Source organism: Taeniopygia guttata, chromosome 1A (genome assembly GCF_048771995.1).
Source record: "Taeniopygia guttata chromosome 1A, bTaeGut7.mat, whole genome shotgun sequence".
Classification (NCBI taxonomy): Eukaryota; Metazoa; Chordata; class Aves; order Passeriformes; family Estrildidae; genus Taeniopygia; species Taeniopygia guttata.
Window position 1 is genome coordinate 15,349,005 of NC_133025.1, and position 15,412 is coordinate 15,364,416.

Genomic DNA, 15,412 nt, shown 5'->3' on the forward strand with positions numbered 1-15,412 from the left:
TGCTGCTGCTGCTGCTGGCCGGGCCGTGCCGCACCGCCCATAGCCCGCCCGCCGGCTCCGCCCGCCCCCGCCTCTGCGGGCTCCCGCCGCGGGGCCGCCGGGGGCGGGGCGCGCGGCGCGGCCCCGGCGAGCGGCTCGGGCGCTGCGGCGGCGGCGGCTGCGCGGGGCGCTCGGCACGGCCGCGGCGGCGGACGGGCACCTGCTGCCGCCTCGCCCGCAGCGGCGCCGCGCTTTGTCCGGGCGGAGCGGGCGCGCCCGGCCCGGCCCGGCTCAGCACAGCGGCCGGCGGCTCTCGGGGCGTCGCCTGGCTCCGGCGGCCTGGGCACGGCGGGGAGCGTGAATGAGAGTTTGCTCCGATTTCCGAGCAGGGTGAGTGCCTCGCCGGCCGTATTGGAGGAATAATAATAATCATAATAATAATAATTTTCTGGGGTGTCCACACCTTTTTGTACTAGCCCGGTGCCACCTCCCTGGGGCAGGGTTGCATACGGGGCGCGGTGTCTCTCGCCACCCTCGGACGCGGAGCCTGGGAAGGGGATTGCTGTCCTTTGGTCCGTCCGTTCCCTTTTGTTTGGCTCTCCCGGGCCGGGGGAAGGGGCGGACCGGGAGGTTGCGGGGAGCCGGCGGAGGTGCCGGCCGGTGGCCCGGCTGTCCGGGCGGTTGCGGCGGAGGGACGCTGTCCCCGTGCGCGCGGGGGGTGTCCGGCCGCTCCCTCCTCGCTTCCCGGCGGAGCAGCGGCCCTTTCTCCTCCCCGCGCCCCTCCGGCACGGAGGAGCCGCCCTGAGCTGCGGGGACAGGCGGTGGCATCGCCGCCACCAGCCAGAAGGCACCGGCTGTAGTAAACACAGCGCATGGGGCGGCGGTGAACCCGGTAAAGGTCACATCCTTGTGTGCACACGCAGCCCGACCTCTCTGGGCTCCCTGGCCGTTGTCCCGGGGCCGGTGTGGCGGCTGGCGGTGCCGAGCCGCGCTCCGGCCGGTGGCTGTGCCCGGCGGTGATCCCCGGCTGCGTGCCGGGATCTCCCTTGGCGAGAGCGGCGGTGCGAGCTGCGTCACACCCTCCTTCACCTCCTCCCGCCCCCGGCCGGGCTGGCAGCTGCGTGCCATCCGATTTAGCAGTGAGAGCTGGGAATGCGGGCTCTGCTGTGAGGTTTGATTCCTGAGCGGTAGCTGTGTCTAGCCGAGTTCAGGGCTAGGCACACGTTCATGTTAAATAGCAGCCAGCAATGTACTGATTTTTCAGAGCTTGCAGTGTCTGGATGCATCTTGGTGTGGAGCAATGAGGCACGGGAGTGCTGGAGCAGTAGAAGCAGTGGAATGCTGCTGGAGAGCTTACTCGCAAGGACACAGAGAGGATGGGATGGTAAACGGCTGTTTTGCAATTCAGGCTGTCAGCCTGGACTCCTGCAGACAGGTCAATAGGTATGCATAGATTTTGTGGCCTTCTGTGTCCTCCTGTGGGTCATCGCTGGGCTTGTGTGCACAAATGGGAAATGACAGCTTTTTGTCATGATTTTGTGTCCTGCCTTGTTGCTGTAGCTCAGAAGTTTTAGATTAGTAGATGTGGTACTGTTAAGCTTGTGTGATTATGGAATGAATGATGGACAAGTTCTCGGTATCATATTTCCAGTGATGGTTGAGATGTGAGTGGGGAGAGGAAATATTTAATAAAGTGGGGCTCTCAGGTCTCTGTGCTTTATCTGAAAGATCCTGCCTTTACTTTTAACATGTGATAAATAATTTCATTCCACAGAATTAGAAGCTTGAGTTTAACTACTTTTTTTAATGCCATGTTTAGTTATCAAATACCATATCTAATTGTTCAGAAAGGGAAGGCTTTTTTTAGTCCTAGTCTGTGTTCTTTAGAAGCTGATAGTTAAGCTTCTAGCTCTGAAACTGATAAAATACAGAATTGTTGTTATGGTACTGAATTGCGCAAAATTCCATGGAAGCCTGAGTTATGTTTCACTATTTTTCACATGGTACCACAAGAATGTTTGGCTCATCCCTCTGCCCTAATAAAGGTGGTTTTGGGTTGAGATGCCAGACTGAACTGAAATGAGCCATGTCGTGCATCCTGCTCTGCAGGTAAGCTCTTGGAGCTGGTTTCGGATGGTGATAGGTGGGACTAACCTAAGTTCAAGTATCAGACTGATAGGTTTGGTTTTGGTTTTGTTTCTCATTTAACTGTGGCACTACTGAGATGTGATCTGCTCAGCATGTCCTTGGTCAGGGGGTGGCTCTCAAGCAGCCTGGAGCTGGCTGCTGCTGTTGGATGTGTGTGTGCTACTCCTTGGCATGGTACAGCTTCTGCTCTGGGTGAAGGCATCACCCAGGCTTTGCCCTCCTGCCTGATGCCTGCCAGCATCGCTGTGTCCTGGTGACCTGACATCAGTACCTGGGGCGGCGAGGAATTAAGGGCAGGAGCTGGGAAAACCCTGTCCTGGCTCTGCTTTTTCATGGAACCCGGTTTCAAAGAGACTGGTAGAAGGGAGAAATGAGGAGGCAAAATCAGGGGGCTGACTGGCAGCCCTGCTGTCTTTCCAGCTGGAAACTAATTCCCAGTGATTTACAGCAGAAACTCTTCCCTGCCCTTACCCGTTTTCTTCCCGTGAGTGATATTGAAACTTCTATTCTATTATAGGATTAGAAGTTCATTATAAAAATGAATGGCTGGAGCAGTATTACATGCCAAAGAAATTCAGTGGTGTTTGAGACCTGGGGGGAAAAACCCCGGCTGCAAGACTTTATTTTGGCAAGGGAACCCTTTCAACGTCTGAGAAGTGATTAGCACTGCTGTTAAAGGTCAGGTATAGGTACTGTGTGTGAAACATACATGTGGTGCTATGTATCTGTGGTATTTCTTCAGCATCATTTTGGTACTTGAGTGTTCAGTCCTTGGTACAGAGACTTCAAAACTAGGGAGAGGCATTAGCTGTTTAATCTCCAAAGTGATGACTGATCTGTTGGAAGAATAGCAAAGATCCCATTTCTCCTTATTTTGTCTGCTGAACATTCACGTTTTATTTTTTGACTGTATCACCACCAAATGTATAGGGACTCTTGAACACCAGTCTCTGTTTAGTATAACATATGGTCCCATTAACAATTTTATAGTGAATAATTTTTTATTTAAGCAATAATAGATCACATTTCCTGATGTTTTGTTTTTTATAGGTCTGGGTAATAAATACTCTTCAGGAAGACTTGAGTCAAGGGCAACATATACCTCACTGATTTTTTTGGGTTAAAGTTGTGTAGCTATTCAATGGTTTGTCGCGGACTCTTCCTCCCTGTCTTACCCCCCTCTATATTAAATGAATACAGTATTTATCAGGCTTAGTGGCAATGCTCCCTAATTTCAAAGTCCTGAAAGCCCTGACTATAACTAAAATACCCCAGTATTGTGTTCAGAGAATTCTGTCATCCTGAATTGGAGGCTCTCTTGTCCAAACCTGTGTCAGGCCCAAATAAAGTATGCAATTTTCTAGTTTTATCCTTTAGCACTGTTTCTATTTCTTTCCTACGCAGACTTTTGCAGCTAAAGAATATCTGCATGGCAGCATCCGTGCTAGGAGGAGAGATCACTTTCTCTAATGTGTTATTTTTATGACACAGAATTTGATCAGAGGGAAAGCTTTGGACAGTAAGTGCTTAATCAGGGTTTTTTCAAAACAGATTTTCTCTCTGCCCACTGCCCTTAACCTGTCAGGTTAATCCATGAAATAATCTGTGCACAGAAATACAGACAACAAATGTAGTGCTCATTAATGTTGGGGGCTTTGAGGTTTTTATCTGTTTTGTTCTTTGAAGTTTCTGAACATGCAAGTTTCCTTTTTGCACCCTGTGTTCATTGCCGTTGCGATAGGACACACAAACCAAAGAAATGAGGCCTTTTCCTACAGGTCAGAATTTACTAAAAGAGTTATAGTTTAGTTGTGAATTCCACTTAAAATTTAATGACTTAGTGCTGCCTTTTGTTATGACATAAGAAAACTGAAGTAAAGAGTCTTTGAAGTTACTTCAGACTTCATGAATATTAACAGGCTCTGCAGTCTTCAGAGAGAGTAGGTTCTGGATGTTTTTCTTCACCTTAATAGTATGGTTTCATTTGCACAGTAAATCTTGTCTTGACTAAACTGAAAGAGCAGTTATCAGATGCAAATCAGAAATGCTGTATTTGTGGGTGGGAGCACTCTTGCTGTGTTTCCCCTTCTCTCTTCAACACCCAATCCTTTCTCCTGGTACATGCTCTGGGAGCATTAAATTTAATTCCATGGCTTACAAGACCAGATCTTCAGAGGTGCTTAAATGATTGAAGATTTTTTGCTTCTGAGGATAATGGAAGATATAGATTCACAGCTTATTCACTTGCATTGAAAAAATCCTTTCTATTTGTATCCTGGGTCACTATATATGTTTAATATTTGCTTGTGTTAATGAGGAAAAAGGCCCCACAAGAAGTTCTCTAAACATGCCTTGAGAATACTCAAAATTTTCTCCAAGTTTAAAAACTAACCCGCATTTTAATAAAAACTGAAATTCTGTTTAGTTGCAGAATAAATCCCAGATTAATGCAGAAAGCTTTCTGTGATGGTCCATAAAGAACACTCCACCTATAGATACACGTTAGATGAAGTTTGATGTATTATTTTAAAACTTATTCCAGGTGTCTCATCAGTAATTAAAGATAATTCATCTTTTTATTTTGCAGCATCATGGAATGACTGAGGTTAGAAGGGACCTCTGGGGATACCAGATCCAGCCCTTGGCTCAAGCAGAGCCAGCTAAAGCAGGTTGCTCAGGGACAAGCCCAGATGGCTTTTGAGTATCTCCAAGGATGGAGACTCCTTAACCTTCCTGGACAGCCTGAGCAAATTCTCAGTTAAAAAACCCCACAGTAAAAAAAGTGTTTCCTGATGTTCAGAGAGAACTTCCTTTGTTTCAGTTACCTCTGCCTGGGCACCACTGAGCAGAGCCCAGCTCTGTCACCTCTGCACATTCCCTTCAGCTTTTTTTTATACCTTTATAAAATCCTCCCCTTGAGCCTTTTCTTCTTCAAGCTGAACAGTCCCAGCTCTCCCAGCCTCTCCTCACAGGAGAGATGCTCCAGTCCCTTTGCTGGACTATCTCCATTATGTTATGTGTCTCCTGTGCTGGGGCCCTCAGAACTGGGCACAGTGCGACAGTTGTGGCCTCATGTTTCCCAGCGTGCTTTAAAAATAAGAAACTTCTAAAGTAAATCGTGCAATTTTTTTTTTTTTTTTGGATGCAGGTTCAAGAGGTCACTTTGGTGCTGTAAATCACTGATGCAGCTTCTGAGTACTGCTGCCCTTCCATAGGAGCTAATGTTCCTTGTTTAAAACACATCAGCATTTTTCTGATCCCAGCAGTGCAGGCTTTGACAGCTCTTTTGACCTGTGATTAAGGGATTTATGACTAGGTTTGCTGGCTGCACATGCCTCACAAGTGTAAGCATTGGATGCTGAGTCACATGGGGACATGTGTTTTTGGGGTGTGTTGGTGCAGACTCCTGTCTGAAACAGAGCTCACTGCAGCATATAATGAGCGTGTGCTTACATTTGTGAGGGCACATTCCTGCTGTGGGCTGGTTTGGTTCTCCAGCAGCCGCCCTCCTACTCTGCTGGGGCTGACCTGCCCGGCCCTGGGCACTTCTGCATAGCTGCATTTCCCCGGAGATGAGCCTGGAGGGGAGCAGCTGTCCGGAGAATAAACCCAGGGAACTTTGGATGCTGTGTGCATATATGCGTAATTCTGTAGTTGATGTTAAATACAGAATTTGTAAACAGGGGCATTATTTTTAGGTCAACAGGGTTTCTATTTTTAGGTGAACACTTCTAGGTGGAGAATAAAGATATCGGTGTAATGCTGCTACTGCTGGCCATGGACAGGCGGGAGAGAGAAGAACAAGAAAAACGCATAAAGCATGAAATATCACTTTATCCTTGGGTTTTGCATGAAACTCCTTGAGAGGGGATGTTCAGTTCTTTATCATTAAGTGTCCCCTCCTGTTAATGTTAGTATGTGTGGTTGGTTAGGGTAGGATTTTTTTTTTTGAAGGTTCTTAAAGAATATAGCAAAATCATGTGGAAAAAGCAGTTGGGAGTTGCTTGCCTTCTCTATGTCCAAAAAAAATGGTTAATACGCACCTTTCACATTTTCTTAGTATCCCCCAAAAAGTAGCTTCACAACATGAGAGGTCTGTACTTACCTTAGTTGGAAAGAACAGAACCACACTTGGGGCTGGGCTGATGCATGCAATTAGTGACTGAGTGCAGTTAGTTTCCAGCTGCTAAAACTGTCCTACCAGGTCTCTTGACAGGACTAGCAGCAGTTTGTATTGGTATCTAGCATTACTAATGCTTGGCATTTTACCATGTTGTAAAAGCCACTTCTTCTTTCAATATTCATGTCAGGTATCAGGGTTACTGGCATACGGAACACATAAAATTCATGGTTTGGAAACTGACCAATATTCAGAGATCCAAAATTAGTACCAGGTTTTTCAGTGAAGGATACACAAGCATCTTTAGATGCTCTCAAGTCAGGGTTTAATTCACAAACTAAAATATATCATGAATTTAAATTTTGAGAACTGACTTTTTACGTTAGAAATGTGTATGAAAAAGCTGACTTCTTAAGAGAATTTTAGTTTTAGAGGTACCTTCAGAAAAAAGTCCTGCAGCTTCTCACTATGTATTTTACTACCTGAGGCTCCACATTCCTTCTACATTTGGAAAATGGTTTACTTGTTTTTCTTTCTTTCTCTCTAGATCTCTTCTCTGCATTCCCAGGGGTGCACAATAACTGCTTTAAGATACCTTGCTGCACTTCTCAAGGTCAAAAGTGCGTTGTAATTCCTGGGGAAGTGTCACAGGGCTACAGAGAGGTGTGTGGATTTCTAACTGTCAGCAGTTTTTCAGGAGTGTCATAGCCATAGGGGTGGGGAAACATAAGGTGTTTGGAGAAGGATCTCTTAAAATGTGGGCATTTTTTGGACTTCACATTGAGTAGTGCCTGCAGCTTTGTTTTAAGCCTGATGAAGATACCTTTTTTTTTCCATGTTGTTTTTCAGAGCCAGGTGATGTCTGTAGCTGTACAGCTTCAGGGACCCACCTAGTTATGTTAGGACCGATGAAGATGTCCAAACCCTGTAATTTACTGTAATTTGCTCCAGATCAGAATACAGGGAACTGTGTGGCTTTGTGCTTTGGGTAAAGCTGCTTCCGTTGACACTTCCATAGTAGTGGGACCACTACCAGTATCAGACTTTGTTCCAGGGATAACCCAGAAAATGGATGAGTTTATGAATTGTCTGGAGAGAATGGGATGTCCAATTTGAGCCTTAGAGATCTTAGCAGTAGAGACCAGTCTGAAAATACCTATAACCCCATTCTGGGAGTGCAGGGAACTGGGAGTGCAGGGAGCCTGGGCTCTTGAGTGTTTTGTGAAATGCACAAATATTGCAACGAGAAACTGGGTTGGAACAGGAGAAAACAATAGCATTTTAAGCACCTAAAGATGAAATGCTATGTACCTTCAATGTACACAATGCTGTGTACCTTACAATGTGTAACACTTGCTGTTACATGGCCCTTGATGAACACGACCTTTACCTGAATGAAATCAAGTGCAAGATGATCTGTAATCCAGATCCTATCTCTGAACTCATTTTTGTGTTAGGGGCTTTCTTCATCTTCTCTCTTGCTCACCTTTTCCCTTGTGTGACAGGGAGTAGTGCCAAAGGAGTTGCCTTCATGGACTTTTCTGTCTTTTGCTGAGATCTTTGATACCCAGCAGCTGCTATCCTGTTTGTGTGGAGCAAATACAGCTGTGAAGTGTGGAACTTGGGAGCAGCAAAACATCCAAAGCATCCTCATGAGACTTACACTAGGGTGTCTTTGTACTGGTGAGATCATCAGATAATAGTAAAAACCATCTCTGTAGACTGCTGAGTCTTGCATCGCCCTGCAAGGATTGTGTCGTTGGAAGGAGCAGGAAAAAGGGCAATCTGTCTGAATATATTCTTTATGTAGCCTGACTTTTCAAAGCATTAAACCACTTGCAGGTGTTTTTACAGTTAGATTAAGTTTATAATTCTTTGCACTTCTGCGGTGCTTTTATCCAATATCTCACACTCCTTTAAAAGTTAATCTATAAAGTAACCCAGAAGACACCTCCAAGTGTCCGAGATCAATTTTTGTACAAAAATGTAGTGTGACTGGGTTTTGTGTAAAACCCTGCATGGTCTCAGCAGCTCTGTGGGATCACCTGTGGTTGTGCAGTGAGGAATGCCCTTCCCAGCAAGCCGTGAACACTGTGGTTGGACACGTTGATCCTTTGAGAGAACTGCCAGCTGCTACAAGGTGCTGTCCTTGCAAGATTTTCTTCACATACAAGAACTTCCTGGAAACTTGCAATAAATAAAACTAATGTCAAGAGTTTTCAAAACACTGCAGAAATGAGAACTCTTTTCTCTTCCAGATTATCTAGAATAATAAGCAAGCCTTTTTTCTCTTTAGAAGAAATGTTCTGAAAACATTCTGAGAACAAAAGCTTTTGATACTTAAGAAGGGTCTCAGCCTATTTTGAAAAACTTTATCTTCCCTCCCTGGCTGAGTTGCATTATAGGACTGATGATTGTACCTGCATTCAGCAGCTCTTTTTACTTTCAGTCATGGGAATAACCAGCCAAGGTGGGATAGTTCTGACTTTGACAGAAAATATATTAGGTAATATTTTTACAGCAAATACACATTTTGTAAAGCTACTTCTGCTTCTTTCTTGTTTCTTCCAGTAGCAATTCTTCTCCAGTTTGAGGGCTGTGCCAACAAAGATTCCCTCTAATGCTGAATCAGTTATCCCTCTTGAAAATAAATGAAGCACAAATACCGTTTTTTGGAATGTTTTACAGGAGGAATGTGGAGCTGACTTTGTTAGCAGTTTGAATTTGTTTGGTCCTTTGGTGCTTTGAAAGCTCTGGCCCTTGCAGTTCTCTGTTAAAGGAGAGTAAAGGACAGTGTATATATGCTTTTTGAGTACAAAACAATGGCTGACATTTTCAGTCTGGTTTTCCTGGTGCAGTGCAAGCCTGGCTGTGTCCAATGTCCACTTTGAGTTTTACTTGGATGGTTACAGCTAACCTGGTTTGAGACACTACAGGGATCTATTCAAAACTCATTTTGTGTTTTGTTGTTAATACTTCAAAATTGCATAAATATTTTTTTTCTTTAGCAGTAAGCTCTAAGTATTAAGCTGTTGTCTGTGACTCATTAGTCTGTTGTTGGTGACAGTTAAATAATGGAAAATCCTTCCATGCAGTTTATATTCCTTATTGTCTGAAGCAAACTACAGCTGTTTGTTTTACCCTGAAGGAGGCTTTCTTCTCATCTGGCGAAAAGTTCATAATAACATCTGAGAGCTAATATGAAAGTACAGCAGACCTCATTCATTGAACAAAATATTTCATGTGCATATTTAATTGTTGAACATTTGTGTTAGATGAGTTTTGAAAACACGGCATAGACTGACACAAAAAACAGTGTCTGTTTCCTTGGGTTTTTTTACTACTTCTTCTCATTTCAAAAGCTCCAGCAGAACTAAGTGTTGGTAGTTATACAGAGTGATGTTTTCTAGAACTTTTTTAATCAGTAATTCAGTTGCTATGAGTTAATACTGCATTAATGTAAAAGTCAGAAGAAAAGTCAGTTAAAGACCCATATACTTACTGGAAACACTATGAAGGGGTTTGACCCTGAAGATGACTAAACAACCACAGATAGCTCATTATCTGAAATCAGACGTGGGGAACTGTGTTTAGGAAACAGATGCATTGCTGATGTTTCTGAACCACAGAGGAAGCACCAGACACGAGCTCTTGAGGTAGATTAGCTACAAGCGTGCAGGTTTTCTTTAATACGAGTTGATAATTGGGACAGCTTATTTTTATTTTTAAATAAGGACTTACTAGTGGATTCAACTTTTACTCTAAAAGTTGTTTTGAAAAATGCACTCATAATAATAATGCACATAACAATGTGGTTGTAGTCCAGTGTGCACCCTTGCGTAAGAATGCCAGTATGAAGTGGTTGGACCTCTTCTGCATGTTTGTTAACTATACACCAAACCCAAAGACTTTTTTTATGTACATATGTGAGCTCTTGGTCAAAGTTCTTAGTGCTGGCTTTATAGAAATCAAACCCAGCTTTCTGATCCCAGTGTCAGTTGTGATCCCTGGGCACTCTGAAACCTTCACACTTACTAGGAAACAATCTTCTAATATGGAAAAACTTGCTTTTAAGTCTCTGGGTTGTGTGCCTCCCTCTTCTGAAGGAAGGGTTTTAGTAAGGAGAGGTTTTTATTTTGTAATACATCTTTTGAAAAGCCTGATGCCTCTGGTATGCTGTGGGGCATCAAAGTTGAGTGCAGCAATTAAAAGCTAGAACGGTCCCTGATTAAAACTGCTGTTTAGTTTCTGAAACTTTTGTATTATCCAACAAATAGAATGGCTTGGCAGGGGTGTCCATAGGAGTTGAACTATCCCTTCATTGTGTATTTACAGCTTTTCTTTTCACCCTAAAGACAGCCAGTCCCTGTTATTCATCAGCTCTTCTTCCAAGACTGAGGTGTTGTTTAGAGCAGACTCCCATTTCCAGCCATCCAAGTCCCTGCTCAAGTTTAGTCTGTCTGTCTAGATCCTACAGCTGGATGGAGGCTCCAGATGTCTACAACAAAGAAACCCAAAGATACCATCTTTCTTTTCCTTTTTCTTTCCCTTCACCAAATTTGATGTTTTGTAACTTGCTTTTGGGCATTTTTTGCTCTGGAGATCCCTAAAATATTCAAGAATAATATGGTGTAGCTTTTACTTTTTTTTTTTTTTTTTAACTTTTATGCCAACCACGTAAGCAAATCAGAGGCTAGTGGGAGCTAAGTACTAGCTGGTGGTTCCATCATATTCTGCAATCTTGAGTGTACTTGTGACATTAATGCAAACAGTCTCAGAATTCCAAGTTTCCATGACTTTGAGAGATGGTATCTGTTAAAACATTTGTGTAGTATAAACAAAATGCTTGATATCCCTATACTGGAATTTGAGACTGACTTGTAATTCAACTTTTGGGATTCTTCTTGAAAAGTGAAATCTATGGTTTAGGTTTTAAAATTCCAAGATGGTGAATATTATTTGAGTAATTTGGAATAAGTTAAAGCTGTAGGAAATCCCAGTTAAGAAACTGACAGAAGTGTCAAAAATATCACTCTGCCTTCCTTTTTATCCATCCCCACATTCTTTAGAGAATTTTCGTGAGGTCTTTGGAGGTCTGTGTGTGGTCTCTGGGGCTTCAGCTGGTGACGTGACCTCTCAGTTTTAAAATGAGGCACCACTGGCTTCTTTTGTAGTAGTGGTTGGATAAAGAAAGGTGAGATCTCTCCAGAAATGTCCTTTGCGGACTGAGGAAGCTTTGAAATGGGCGCAGCTGAAATGGTTTTATGGTGGCAGGTGGGTGGATGGCTATGGCAAGGGCTATGGCTCCCTCCTCCTTGTTTCCCCACTCCAGACACTTGGGAAGACACTCTGTGTGTGCCTGGCTCTCTGCCTCAGAGGACTTTGACCTTTGGACCTTTTTTGTTGCCAACTGAAGTGTCAGCATGGCATAAATAAGTGAGATCAAGGAGCGTAATTCTGGCCCTCATCCCAGCCTTAGAGGCAGACGTAAATGTCATCCTCTAGCTGGCTTTTAACTTGTTTGGTCTGATTGAAATGATGACTGATATAATCGTATTTCTTCTCTCTTGGTTTCTTCACTTTGTTACTAAACTCTCTCCTGCTATCTTTGTGTTAATTTAAATCTATTTTGAGTCTGAAGGCTCAACATGTGCCAGGTTGCTATTTGCTGTCATTGGCTTTGGATTATTTTAGCAGCCTGACAGGCTTTGCGTTCTATCTGTGACATTTTGAGACAAGAAAGTACTGGGGTTTTTTATAATAGAGCATGCAGAAAGTATGGTAATTTAGACTGCTTTTACAGGCTTGGTTAATAAACCAAAAAGTTGATCCATGAAGTGCAGACACCATTGGATTCATGTGTTATTCCATATTTGGGATCAAATGGCATATCTGGCAGATATTTTTTTTCCTTTTCCATGTGTTCAATGCATCTCATGTTGAAACCTGGTGGAAAACTTGCTAGTACCGCTGTTTCAAGAAAGGAGCTGGTTCTCTTGGGAGAAATGCCACTTATCCTAAGTGTATACTTTGGTGATGCTAACAGCAGGCTTCCCCTTTGCAGAGAAGTGGAGCTGGGTTTGTTGATATGCCCTGCTTTATTTAAAGACATGCTCTAAGATAATGTTGTTTCAGTTGTTTCAAGCAGCTTCAGAAATGTAGTTGTTAACTCCTGTGCATAACTTTCTGTCATCTGCAGTTATGAGACAATAGAATATAAGAGGCACCATTAAAACGTTAATTTTTTACAGATATGACCAAGATAGTATGAACTGGGCAAGCTTATGGTAATTACCTCAGCTGTTTGGTTTATTGTTAGGAAGAGGCTTTGTATCTTCCTTACAGGCTTACATAAAGCAGAATTTCTGTGTTTCATTGAAATTATGGAAACTTTGCTTTAGTTTTCCTTGGCTCTATTCTTGCTTTAAGGAGGCCTCAAAACTGCTCATAGAATGTCGCCGTGCATCTCCATTTTTGTCTCTGTTCCTGTGGCAGCCATGTGTGTGCCAGGCTGCTGAAGGTGGGGAGCTGAGCTGCCCTGTGTGTGTGTGTGTGTGTGCAGATGAGTGGATTATGATTGCTGGCTGGAGCTCGTTTTCAGCAGTGTTGAGTGTCTTGAGTGATGAGTTATTTTGGTTTCGTTCACAAAATGAAATAGGTTTTGTCAACTAATAAAATTTGGGAGAAAATGCAAGAATACATGGGAAACTTGAGTAATGTCTTTTTTTTTTTTTTTTTTTTTTCCTTTCCTTCCCTCCCTTCTCCATCATTCTTTCCAAGGTTATTCTACTTCCTCATAGGCTATGGTCCCCATCTGTAACTATTGGTGGGGTGAGGAGATGTACTTTGCTCAGCCTTACCTTCATACTTCTCCATCACTTCATCACTTGCCTGTTTAACTCTCACTGCTGCTAAGCATGTATGGCAGCCTTGTCCTGGGCTGGACTGGTGTCCATCTTCAATCCTCTTCTTACAGCAGTTAGTGGTATCACCCAAATTGGCTTTTTTTGACAGCAGTTGATACTACAGGCAGAGATTTTTGGGGAAGAGCGTGGAGGAAATACCCAGACAGCTGCTTCTTGGAAGAATCAGATTTAATAGCAAAGATTTCTAATGAGTTTTGCTGTCCAAACCCTGTTAAAATCAACATGTGAAATGAAAGATCTGCAGTTATGCCAGAAGACCTGAGCGTTTTACTGAACAAAAGTCCTTGCAGGATTGTGGTTCTATTCCTCAGGGATCTTGTTTCTCACAGGACTGTACCCTCTGCTCCCTGGTATGGCTATACTAGCTGGGGGTTTGGTTTTGTTTTTTTTTTTTCTTTAACAATTTAGGATTTCTACTTTAAGCATGGGGACAAAGGACAGATATTCTGGCTACTGTGGGAATGATGCGGTTTGAAATGTGAGAGAATAGGGGTTTGCTCCTGTAAGGAAGATTACCTTGAGCAGCAGGGCATTTCAATCTGGAGCTTGCCATTTCACTAGGTTAATTATTTAAACAAGTAATTGCAGTTCAGATATCAAACTCATATTTCGGGTACAGTGATTTCTTTCTTTTTTCAGCAAATGTAATAGCAGTGCAGCTGGACTTACATAAAAGGTTGCAGTCAGAAGAAATGCAGGAGGGGTCTGTGATAACTAGAGACAAGGTTTGGTGCTTTCCTGTGTCACACAACTTCCTCTGCTATTTGCTAACTCTTCTACGTGGAGTCAAATATCTCTCATCTTTTGACAAGCTGTGTGGGTAGAATGAAGGAGGCTCTTTTCCAGAGTGCTGCTTTCCAGCAGAGCTGCTGTCAGTCTGATGGGAACTTGACCTTGACTTTTTTACTCTGTGGTAAGGTTTCAAGGAATAGTTTACATGGCTTTTACAAGTGGCTGTGTAGTACAGACAGTGCCAGAAATTCAGCTGATGCCTGAAGCCAGACTTACTGTATAAAACTTGGTCTTTCTGTATTACTTCTTCATTTAACTTACTCTGATAAACCCCATCTTTGTGTGTTGTGCCTGTCCTTTTGCACATTATTTATGCAAGTTTTTACACGATATGTTTTACCCCTTCATTTAAAGGTTCACATAATGAGTAATTATAATACTGCAAACTTGTATAATCCATGGTGTATTTTAACTTTTTTCCCCCCCTTCCCTCTCTTGTGTACTTGTAGCACCAACTTCGGAAGCATTTTCAGGTTTTTGTTGGGAGAAAAGGACAAGGAATAGAATGAGCAGCAGCTCTGCTTCTTGCATGGAAATGTCTGAGATTTGGGGTTTATGCACATTCTTTGTAAGCTAAGGGCCAATATATAGGAAAGAAATAAAAGATGTTGAATTATAGTGGTCATTGTAATTGGCATGTGCTAGCTATGTCTTTATAGTTCTTTGTGGAACTACAATGTTATATTTAACCACAAGGGGAGAAATTAAAAATCTTTAATGCATTAACATTATTATTATTATAATAGCTGTGTGGCAGTTGGAGAACTACTGGTGTTTGGTAAAATGCTCAGTTCTTTTCCTCAGCCATGTCTGTCTTTTGATTTTTGTAGTCAGCATAACTGAAACGCTTGGTGTTTTTCGCAACATTCACATTTCAGATCAACAGTAGGATAGTTAAAACTTGGAGAAACAAGTTATAAAGTGTTGTACACAAAGTTGCTGCATCTTGGGAATCTTTCACTGAAAACTTGCATTGGGATGGTTTCATGTAAACTGGATACTCACAAAGTTCTTGTGTTGGCTTCTATTGAATTGTCTCCCTAAATTGAGGGAACACCCTCAAAACAGACCATCTTTCTGTACTCTGGCCCATATTCTTGTTCTCAGTGAGGTACCCTGGTAGATATGTGATTTGGGAAGTATGAACCTGGGCTTGTGGTTTCTTAGTGTCAGAAAGGTAGGGGGGTTCATTTTATCACTGCATGTGTAACACAGCAGTTGTAGGCTTGTGGTCTTTTGCCTATTAGCTTGAGCAATTCCTTCTGTATGGTCTTGCCATAAGTGAAATTGTAATGCACAGGATGGCGCTGTGGCTCAGGGGAAGTGTTATTCAGATGTGTGAGGTGCAGAGGTTGGTGAGGGCTGGGGTAGGCTTCTCTTCAGCCCTGGCTTGTGCTCTCAGCTGTGCATGTGGGTGTTTGTGCATGGTGAGATGTGTCAGGCTGCG

The 15,412-nt window shown here is 43.2% G+C and overlaps 1 protein-coding gene across 2 annotated transcripts in view; it reads left to right on the forward strand.

Moving 5' to 3' along the window:
- Positions 1-17: 17 nt before the first annotated feature.
- Positions 18-15,412, forward strand: part of GRAMD4 (GRAM domain containing 4) — a 76,508-nt gene continuing 61,113 nt past the window's right edge. The window contains exons 1-2 of one of the 2 annotated variants that reach the window (XM_072920222.1): positions 18-369; positions 1,244-1,422. In XM_072920222.1, the coding sequence (XP_072776323.1) occupies positions 1,280-1,422 (143 nt within the window). In that variant the 5' untranslated portion in view covers positions 18-369; positions 1,244-1,279. The remainder of the gene's footprint in view (positions 370-1,243; positions 1,423-15,412) is intronic. The other variant, XM_030255941.4, reaches the window with a different exon arrangement.